We start from the raw sequence: 11839 nt of genomic DNA on the forward strand, positions 1-11839 counted from the left end.
TAATAAACTAAGAAGAAAAAATGCATAAACAATTGAAAAAAGCATGCAAAACTTTGCTTCTTTTCAAAAACCAGCAGTTCTGGGAATGCAGCACCTTTCCTCTCCAGCTTAGCACTTGACTTCCACCAAATTGCATAGAAAAATCTCTGACAAGACTGGAACATAAAAAGTGATAGCACCTATCAATAAATTGATAAAACTACCCTTAACATTCAGAAATCACACTAATTCTATGTGCAGAGAATGTTGTACTCAGCAGAAAGACTAAGACATACAGAGGGAAATATGGAGCAACGGAACAACGTGACTGAGTTTGTCCTCTTGGGGCTCACTCAGAGCGTCCTGGGTCAAAAAATATTATTTGTTGTGTTCTTGCTAATCTACATGATAACAATGGCAGGCAACCTACTCATTGTCCTGACTGTGGTGCTCAGCCCAGCCTTGGATGCCCCAATGTTCTTCTTTCTTGGCTACTTATCATTTATGGATGCCGTTTTTTCCAGTACAGTTACCCCACAGTTGATTAAAGACCTACTCTATGAGAAGAAAACAATTTCCTTCGAAGCTTGCATGACACAACTATTTTTAGAACACTTATTTGGTGGTGCTGATGAAATACTCCTGGTTATCATGTCCTATGACCGCTACGTGGCCATCTTCAAACCCTTGCATTATATGACCATCATGAACCAAGAGCGGTGTGCTATGCTCATCCTCCTGACCTGGGTTGGGGGTCTTCTGCATGCTACCCCACATGTACTTTTTGTTTACAATCTTCCTTTCTGTGGCCCCAATGTGATTGACCACTTTGGCTGTGACCTGTACGCCTTAATAAATCTTTCCTGCGCAGACACCTATATAGTCAGCCTCACTGTGCTAGCCAATGATGGGGTGATCTCTGTCACCATTTTCACAATCTTAATGGTCTCCTATGGGGTCATTCTGCAATCCATGAAGAACATGAGTAAGGAAGGGAGGCGTAAGGCCTTATCCACCTGTGGCTCCCATATCACAGTAGTCATCCTGTTCTTTGTGCCTTGCATTTTTATATATGTGAGACCTCCAACTACATTACCCATTGATAAATACTTGACCGTGTTTTACACCATAATCACCCCTCTGTTGAACCCCCTGATCTATACTTTGAGAAATGCAGAGATGAGAATTGCCATGAGGAAGATCTGGACAAGAAAACAAAATTGAACTTATTTCACTTATTTGAAATGAAGATTTAGTTCTTCTAGGAAAGTCATAAATGATTATTTCTGTATGCTAAACTTTTCCTCAGGTCAATTATCTGAAAAATAATGAACATAGATTATGTGAATTCTTGTAAAAATCTACATATATTCTTAAGGCTATCAGAATTTGTTAAGAAATCACATATTATTTGTTTGGTTGAAATGTTTCAGTAGAGACTCTCAATTTATGTGCTGGAATTAATGCTATCAACCTCTTTTACTTCATGAGAGTTTTTTTATGTTTGTTGCAAAACCAAAGTTCACATATATTTTTGAACTACGCAGGGAAAACTAATCATACATAAACATGAGAATAGAAGTTAAATGATTTGAACTAGAGAGAGGAACGATTGTAACTAGGAGAAACATCAAGGTTCAAAGGGAGCAATGGAGGAGGAGATTTTGTAAAAATGAAGATATGTTCTGTATATCCCCAACTACTCTTAGTGAATGTGTGCAATATGTACTGCTCATGCATACTAATAAAAATATTTTCAAAGCACAGAATGAATTTGTTTCTTTTCTTTCTTTCTTTGTTTTTTTTTGTTTTGTTTTGTTTTTTTGTTTTTTCTTAATGAAGTGTTGAATTAAGACCCTTGCGCTTAGCCAAGGAAGCACTTATTCTACTCAACCATTTCCCCGGCCCTTCAAAAAAGGAATTTATATAGGATCATAATTCTAGACTAAGAAGGCATCTCCACATTGATTTTCACAGTGGTTGTACTAGTCTGCACTCCCCTCAACAGTGCAAAATGCTTCCTTTTTCTCCACATCCCCTCCAACATTTGTTATTTGCTGATTTCTACTTGTTAGACATTCTTTCTGGCATGAGGTGATATCTCAGTGTTTTTTTAATTTGAATTTCTTGAATGATCAGTGATGAACATTTTCCATATGTTTACTTTCCATTTCTATTTCTTCCTCTGAGTAGTGTATATTCAACTCAGATGCCCATTTTTTCTTAGGGTCTTCGAATTTAGTGTGGCTGATTTTTTAAATTATTTATATGTTATAGATAGAATACATTTGTAGGAGGGACAGTCCGCTGTATTTTTCCCCAGTTTGTGGGTTTTCTTTTTACTTTGTTGGACACTTGTTTGGAGGTACAAAAAATTTTCAAATAGATTAATCCAAATTGTTGATTCTATGAAATATCTCCTGTGTAGTTTTTGCTTTCTTCACAAACTCTCTAAGTAACCCAATGTGTGTAAGATTTCTACTGATATTTTCCACCAGATTTAGTGATTTTTTTTTGCTTTGTTTTGTTTTGTTTTTTGTCTTTTGGGTTTTTTTTTTTTTTTTTGCGCGGAACTTCGGATTCAACACAGGCGCTTGTGCTTGCGAGGGAAGCACTTATTCTCCTGAGCCATCTCCCCAGCCCCAGATTTAGATTGTCTAACTTAATCTTTGATCAATTTTGACAATAGCTTTGTGCATGGTGATAGGCTCGGGTCTAGTTTTAGCCTTCGGCATGGGCAAATTCGGCTATTGACACGCCCCACCCCCAGGTATTTTTCCAGAAGAACTAAAAGCATCATAGCATACTGATAAATGTGCACCCATGTTTATAGCACTGTAGTTTGTCATAGCTAAACCTTAGAAACAAACCAGATATGCATCAACTGAGGAATGGATAAAGAAAGTGTGGTTTCTTTACACAATGGAGTATTATTCAGCTATAAAACAGGATAATATCAGTCTTTTGTCAGTAAATGGATGGAACTAGAAAACACATTCTTAAGTGAAGTAACTCAGATTGATGTGTGCAAACACTGTATTGGCTCCTTAGTGTAAGACCCTGAAACATAAAAATGGAATATGAAGGATACAATAGATCCTGAGAAAAGGGAATAAACTTATGCAAATGGTAAGAGTTACTGAGATGAGGAGAAGAACAGGAGAGGGAGAGGATGAACAAGGTTTACCCTTGTATGCAAGGATGATGGATAGGATAACTGCACTGTGCAATTCTACTGATCTATGGAAAGGACCAGATAATACTTAATTTGTTTTGTCTACTTTTTCATTTTTTGTACCTTTTCTCTTCTTCATTCCTTACACATTTCTTTCTCTTTTTATTTCTTCTTCTATATTTACATTCTTATATCCTCTTCCAATTTTACATGCTTATGAATAACTGATTGGAAGACAACACTACGTATTGCAGCAAATACTATGAAATTCATATTACTTTGCTAAGTGAAATTTTGTATCAGTTATAATTATTTATGTTTTAATTCTTATTTATCCTCTCTGTTTAAAAAATGAAATTCTAATGTGTATGATACATTTTGTCACAAGGAAATACTCTAAATATACAGATATGTTTCTTTTCTGAGAATTCCAGGAAATAATGCTACATAACATATATATTTGAAATAAATATCTTATTATTTTGTTTTGTTAGACTCTAAATTTACTTTCCCCCAGAGGTCATTTTATCTTATTTTATTTCATTTCATTTTATTTTGAAGTGTAAGACCAGAAGCAAAAACAAATAGAAGACACAAAGAAACAGGGTCACATACAACAATATATATGTTGCAAATTTTTAAAACAGGAATCTCTAACAAGTGTTATTATATTATCTATTTTTACGGTCAAATCATTTGATCCCATTAACAGATATACTTATACAAGACTAGACAAATAATTGAATATTAACACTTGCTTTCAAGAAATCTTAATTCTTTTCCTTGTCTTTTCTTAAAATTTACTTTAAAGAGAGTGTGATAAATGAGAAGACATTAGAAATGCTACACATGTAGCAGACCATGATGAGAGTTATTCAACCATGGGATTTGTATTGCACTTTGCTGTACTTGATGTGAGACAATAAATATAAATATAATGCTATAGTGTTATCCAGCACTTTGTGCTTGAAGAGGAATAATTCTTTACTGTTAATAAAATCAGAAACAATCAATAAATTTTATCTTTTTTAAATTTAGGGCAGGGGGTATAGGGTCTCACTATGTAGATCAGACTCTTAGTGTTCCTCCTGTTTTCAGCCAACTAAGTCCTGGGATTACAACGCATGCCAACACACCCTGTCTCCATTGCCATCTCAGCACACCCCCAGAGAGGGGCCATGCATGGCATGCTGGGAATCAAACTCTGGGTGCTGCTTTCTGTATAAGGAGGTATTTTTGTCCACTGAGCTTTCTGGCTGGCCCATAAGAAGTGATAAATTTAAAGAGCATTAAAGATCACATATGTTTGATATGATATTAACATGACATTTTCCATTTCTTTGCACTTGTTTTTCCTATAAAAATTAATTCATCAGGGATAAACAGATTACAATATTTTACATTCATTTAGTTTATTTAATTTTAAATACTTGTGGAACATTGTGTAAGATATTTTGTCTCCAATTTCTAATTGACTTCCTTATTAACATACACAAAATCTATAAGATTCAAATTATTTCACACATACAGCATTGCATGCCATGAATGGTGTGCTGTGATTTTGTCAATATTCCATTCATGCTTCTGGATACATATTACAGGCCCATATCTTATTATCTTCTTCAATTCCTGTTGCTATAAATGCCCTAAATATAAAGCTACCGGAATTTGTAATACACTTTTTCTAAAGGTAAACTAAGCTTTCTACATATTTGAATCAAGTTCCTCAGAAGTAACCATTCCTCATCTCTCCTCATGAGTTTAGATTTCACCTGAAAATTGTTAACTGTGTGGCCACCAAATTTTTCTGCATTGAAGAGCATGAATTTTCAAAATGTTCTTTTCATTAGCTCCTCTTATTTGTCCAAAATGTTGGGATTCACCTGCTATCTATAAAAACAAAGAGCAGTTCATTTATTTTGGATCATATTGATGTCTCATAGTATCCTTTTTTTAAACCAATGGGCCATATTTTGAAGGTAGAAAGTTTTTACATATTTTATTTATGCTTATCTTAGACTATTTGTTTTCAAAGATTTGACCTCATGTTGTTCTATTGTGCTATTTTCCCAGAAAATATGTTCTACATTGCTATTCTTCTCCTGGCATCTCTGTAGGTGCCAAACTCCCCTCAGTTAGGCATGAGGTCTCAGTGAGTTTAATTAAGATATATCACCTTGGACATGGAACAAGTGAAGGAATCAACCACATACACTGTGGATTCAACATGCATGAACTGTCCCCAGGCATTTGTCATTCTTCAGGGACTGTTTTGCTGTATGTACACGCACTCAATTGTGCTCTTAGACATCAAACCTACAGACTGAAACTGTAATTTAACAAGGATCATGGGGTTCTCTCCACTCTTCACCCCTCCAAGGCAAATGTGGCATTTGAAGGGAGGATGATATAGTTTTCTGGGAATTATACATTATAAAACCTGTTTCATTGTTTCTTATTTTATGAAAGAGAAATAGTAAATATGTGTTTTAGTAAAGCATGGTTCATTATCTAATTAAATTAACTATAAGACATGTAGTGGCTACTTAATATTGGGTTTTGGTCAAATATTGCCAAAATGGAACTTTGAGTATATCTATTTTTTATAATCAATTATCAGGTTTCTTGAGTTTATATGGAATTCATGCCATCAACTTTAACAAATACAACAACTTAATACAGAAACTCTTTTCTATAAATTGGATAAATTGTGCTTCCTGCAAGTACAGCAACATTGGTCAGGGAAAGCATCTCCAGATGAACTGGTGGTGTGTGTGATACTTTACTCTCTTTATTCCAAGAGACATCTGTGTGTAAAGTTGTTGTCATTAGGACCCATAAAATACATGAATTCAGCCCCTGGACTGAAGGACTGTCTCCTCATTTGCATGTAAGTTCATAAGGATATGGATGTATCAAATTCTGAAATAGAGTTATCTGTATGCAACAACAGTAGATTTATCGCAATGGAATGCATAATCTTTTCAAAATTCCATAGGATTATGACACTCGGTTACACCATTTTGTCCTTTGTTATGGATAACATATGGAAAAATAAATTCTGATGTTTAATTCTTCTCATAATATTATAAAAACAAATATTCTTCTATAACATCAGTGTTTCTATCAATTAATTTTGAGTGTAAGTATGTGGCATATTTTTGTGGTTTTTTACCATAATTTTATTGATAAACAAATAGCAATGACACAGTTTCAAATCAGAATTGGTAGGACAGTTTCAATAATTCACACATGGGCTGGAGAGATGGCTCAGTGGTCTAAAGCACCTACTTAGAACAAGCTTGGCAAGGCATCAGGGACCGCGGTTCAATCCCCCAGCACCACATGCCAGCCAGCCCCGCCCCCTGGTGGGCTGAGCTGGCCACACACACACACACACTATCTCTCTCTCTCTCTCTCTCTCTCTCTCTCTCTCAAATAAATAAAAATAAAAAAAAAATAATTCACACATTGCATAAGTTCTTCCTAGTAGTTAACTGTTGTACAAGATGCGGACATGATATCTTATTTACAAACACCATTAGAAGAATTCACTCTATTCATTAAGAGAATGTTACTATATATCTATCCTAACCACTTTGAATACACGGATACAAAATGGATATTCATCTCTATACCCTTTTTTTTAAAGTTCCATTATTTGAATATTATAGGTGTGTAAACTCAGAAAAATATTCTAAGTGAGTCCAGTACCCCATAGTAATATTGGGTCTTCCGCTTGACTCGCAATGTCAGAATACTACAAGGCTACTGCGATAAAATCAGCATTGTACTGGCAACAAAATAGACCTGATGATGCAAGGAATAGATTAGAAGACGCTGAAGCCACTATGAACACACTCAGCCACCTTATCTTTGACAAAAGGGCCAAACATACTCACTGGAAGAAAGATAGCCTCTTTAACAAATGGCGCTGGAAAAACTAGCTCTCTACATGACAAATACTCAAACTAGACCCAGGTCTATCACCATGCACTAAACTAAAATAAAAATGAATTAAAGATCTAAACATTAAAGCAGAGACACTAAATCTCCTGGAAGAGAAAGTTGAAGAAAGTCTTAAAGACATAGGGGTAGGCAAAGACTTCATGAAGAGAAATCAAATCGCACAGGAAACAGTTGAAAGAATTAAGAATTGGGAACTGCTCTTACTGAGAAGTTTTTTCACATCAAAAGAAATTACCAATAAAATGAAAAGGCAACCCACAAATTTGGAAAAAATCATGACCAGTAAGTACTCAGACAAAGGTCGGCTCTCTAGAATTTATAAAGAAATAAAAAACACTAAGGCCCCAAAATTAAAAGACCCAATCGAGAAATGGGCATCAGAGAGGAACACATGATTTTCAGAGGAAGAAATTAAAGAAGCGAGTAAATATATGAAAAAATGCTCCACATCACTAGCCATCCACAAAATGCAAATTAAAACGACATTGAGATGTGTATGGATTCCAATGTCTTATGAATCTCTCTTATGTTCTTTATAAAATAAGCTTTAAAAAGATAAAGACAATAAAATAGAAAAATGTCAGAATTTTGGAAAGCAAGTGCTAATAATCGATGATTTCTCCAATCTTGCATAACTATTTCAGTTACCCAAAGCAACAGATCTGATGACAAAAATATAAAATGTAACAACCATTGTTAATTAGCCATTCTAGCTTTCAAAATCTTTAGCATATGTATTGATGAATGCTGTCCTATTTCTGACTTTTTCCACTATTTGTTTTTGCTTTTGTTTTGACTCTTCAAAGTAAAATTAAAAAATGAAAGCAATAAAGGATCAAGTAACGAGAGGGATCAAGTAGGCCTTTCGCTTAATATAGAAAATGTATTTACTACTAAGAGATGAAAATTGAGGTGGGTTCATTAAAGAAAGAAATGTGGTTTCAAGGTAAGATTTTCATCCACCATGTAGATATGCTGCCTACAAAGGACACAAAATGATTAGTAGTGGATAAGTGGGAAAACTGATGATGTAGAAAATGGTGGTGTCCTAAGAATGATAAAATTCTACTGCATAAGCAGAGCAATGGGATGTAATTAAACAAAGATAATTAGTATTTCTTTAGATCAAGGGGGCTGAATTTATGAAGTGAGTTTGAAGAATATGTCAACAAACTTACATTATGATAGGAATTTCTATGATAATGTGTACTGGAAGCAGAGCCAGTGAACATGGATTCTAATAAGGTATCATCTTTTATTGTTTCCCTTGACCCCTGTCCTGCTCTTCCTTTTCTTCCCCTCTCTTCCTTCCCTATGGCTCCCCCTGCCTGTCTTACTCCTCAGACTGCATGTCCCTCCTGTCCTTTTACCATTTCACACATCACCCTGCTCCTTTCTGAACCAACACAGATCTAGACCATGCTTTTCTGAAACATGTATAGGAAATGTATTTACGAAATATAGGTAATGTGTTTACATACATTTCACATATGCCCATATTACAATTTATATAGATCCGGGAAAAACATTGAAAATTGAATATATAACATTGCATATATACATATAGGTCTTTAATATTCCTTTTATATTAAAATGTTTGCATTAATGCTTTTTTAAATATAAAAATATCTTTATTTAAATTTTTGGAAAATGTGTTATATATAATGTGCATACAAATTAATGAAAAAAAATTCAAATTGTTGGACATGCCGACAGAGTACAAGAAATGTGGGCGCTTACCATCTTTTTCAAAATTTCATTTCTTCAAACATGAAGCTATCAACTCTGATACTTAGAAGGCCTAATCTTTCCTGTCCTTTAAGTCCTTTTCACAACTTATTATAACGCATACATTTCAAAAATTTTAATAGACTGTCAGATATTCTTTTTGATCCAAATTTGGGAAACTAGGTTCAATGCATTAAATACTATCAAGAGCTTATATTCTCACCAGCTCGGTTTTTGCTGCTCCCAAACTGGACTATTGTACGTAAATATTTTCACTGCTATGCAGAGACATTAAATGACAAGGCATCACATTACTCACATGGCTACAAACTTACACTTTGGAGGCTCCTTGTGCACAGCATATCATGGGTAGTGGGAACCCTGGAAGCCACAGATCCTCCCAAACAATTTCTTGGTAGCTGCTAACATGGGACAGCAATACCTACCTCAGTAAGTGTTAAAGGAAAGGGAACCATCACCCAGTCACCACGGATACTGACCTACTGCTCTAACTCCAACTCCTGTGACTGTGGAGGCATACATTATGAACTCCCTCACCTCATGTTCAAATCTGTTGTTAAAATTCTTTTTATGGCACCATAAGAGATGTGCAAATCACCAGAAATTTTCCTAATAGTCAACTGCTTGTTTGATCAAATCATTTTGCTCACTCGTCGACATTCTCTTGGGTTTTTGAGGTTGAAGGACATCCAGATCGCTCCTCATGGTTAACAGAATCACAACGCTTAAGCAATCACTCAAGTCACTTTTAAACAGTCTTTCTGCTTAATGCAGCTTCGACAGACACGAATTTTAACATTTCATGTGTTTCTTTAGCGCTTTTTTGCAGTTCGAAACAACATTTCATGTAAATGCATTGTACACGAACCATCATTTTTTTCTCTCTTCAAGTCTCTTCAATTGTTTATTGTTTCATAGCTCTTTTTAATTAATTTTATTGAGAAAGAAATAGCAATGAGACAGCTTCAAAACAGGTTAGTAGGACAAGTACAATAAGTAATACATTGCATATTGTCATCTTCATTGTAGTTATTCACAGTGCAAGATGCAGACATGATATCTTGTCTAAACAATATTAGTGCAAATCTTTCTTCTCGCTGAACTAGATAAACAGTATGTCTATGGAAACATATATATATATATATATATATATATATATATATATATATATATATATTTCACTACAAAATGGTCTTTCATTTATATCTCCTTTTTTTGCTTTGTTTTGTCAGAGATGTGAGTTCCATCACTGTTAGAGAAGATGTATTTGTATAGGTCTTGTTTTAACTTGGTCTTAACCAACCAGCAGAAAAGTATAACCACGAGGTGTAAAAAATGTCAAAACTATATTAATATACTGAGATGCAAAAGGCTCAAGTCAAAAACCTCTGACAACTGCCAGTTTTGCCGATAAACTACAACTATCATGGACTATTGGACTGTATTGAGATATTTTGCTGAATTCAAGTACCTACAACATTTGAACGGGGGTCAAGGATGAAAAGTTCCTTTAGAGACTTCTCCAAATATATGTGTTTTTTTTTTCTCATTCCACTACTATTGTGTAATTTCACCTAAAGTACTTATACAGCTGTCCTTATATAAATGGCAATTTTCAATTTAATAGTTTTTATATTCTATGTAGCTTTAACTTATTTTATTATTTATCCTTTAATTGTTAGCTTTTTATGTAATTGCATTAAAACAATTCTGCAAAACCATAGTGTTCACTTCTTCCTTTATACAAGACCTGTAATAACATCATCATATATTCCAGCATGCTTAACTGCTGTGCTGAAAGGTATGTATATGTTTACATTGCACAGCGATTGAGAAATTATATTCTAATAATTATAAAACTCAAATTGCAAATAAATATTCTGTTTAATTTTTCAAAAATTATATCAAAAATAAAATGCTGTTTCCAAAATTATATCTTTTTAACTTTCTTTTCACCTTAATTTAGCATTTAATCATAGGCTTTTTTTATCACTGCTTATACTTTTGAAGTTGTTTGTTCATATCCTTTGGCCACTTTAGCATTGCCTTGAGTTTGAATTAATTTTTAAAATACATTTTACTACTTCATTGCTATAAATGATTATGTTTATTAAATTAAACTCATTCATCTAAGAAATTTTTATTTTTTATTTTAAAATTATCTATATGCAATAGTTAAAATAGATATACAACTGCATTCTTTTAATTAAATGAATAGAGAGATTTGTTCTAATAGTGTTTGTGGACAGGATATCATGTTGCATCTTGTACAATGAATAGCCTCTAAAAAAACAAGGTGCAATGCATTAATTATTGAAACCGTGCAAGTAATCGATTTTGAATTGTGTCATTGCTATTTGTGTCTCAGGAAAATTATTTTTTTAAAAAGATCACATAAAAAATTGTCTATATGTACAAATGTATTAAAAGGCAGATAAAAATCTAGTTTGGAGAGATTCTTATTTATTTCATGAAGTCAGTCTATATGTCTCTGATTACTCAGATCTGCTGCCATTAGCCTGTAAGATAACTGTAGTGTATTTCTAACTGTTAGTAAACTTGTTACCCAGTTGAAGAGAACACTGCGGTGCTGGGTGTCCACTATAGGATTGATACCAGTAGGACAAGAGGCAGAACATGACAAACTATTGAGATACTGTCAGGGATGCTGTTTGGAGAAGCTATTAGAACTCTTGGAAACTGTTAATTTTCCTGGGCTGTTCTAGGTAAACTTGTCATGCTGGCTTTCCTGGTGAAGTTGACTGTTCTTACTGTTGAGGAACCCTGGACCTCATCAACACTGAGATGGCTATTGTTCATCTTACTGGAGCTCTGGTCTTTATCTTAAGCATTGCTCACAGGCTCTGGTGGAGAGGTGGTGCACTGCTCAGCCTCGTGGAGAAGCTTGTCATGTTTCTGCCCTGATGGGAACTCAGCTTTCCTCATCACTGGATGTCTCAGCTACTC

At 34.3% G+C, this 11839-nt stretch overlaps 1 protein-coding gene across 1 annotated transcript; it reads left to right on the forward strand.

The window, feature by feature from the left end:
* The first annotated feature begins 270 nt into the window (after positions 1–270).
* LOC101561664 (olfactory receptor 4A15-like) lies at positions 271–1203 on the forward strand. Its single transcript, XM_004648128.3, has one exon. It carries the CDS (start codon positions 286–288, stop codon positions 1201–1203), a length of 918 nt encoding a protein of 305 aa, XP_004648185.1. The 5' UTR covers positions 271–285.
* Positions 1204–11839: the final 10636 nt, after the last annotated feature.

The sequence above is a fragment of the Octodon degus genome, unplaced genomic scaffold (genome assembly GCF_000260255.1).
Source record: "Octodon degus isolate 3935 unplaced genomic scaffold, OctDeg1.0 scaffold00354, whole genome shotgun sequence".
Classification (NCBI taxonomy): domain Eukaryota; kingdom Metazoa; phylum Chordata; class Mammalia; order Rodentia; family Octodontidae; genus Octodon; species Octodon degus.

Bases quoted from the DNA above. Each gene is read 5' to 3' on its own strand.
- LOC101561664 (XM_004648128.3), top strand. From the start codon at position 286: ATGGAGCAACGGAACAACGTGACTGAGTTTGTCCTCTTGGGGCTCACT.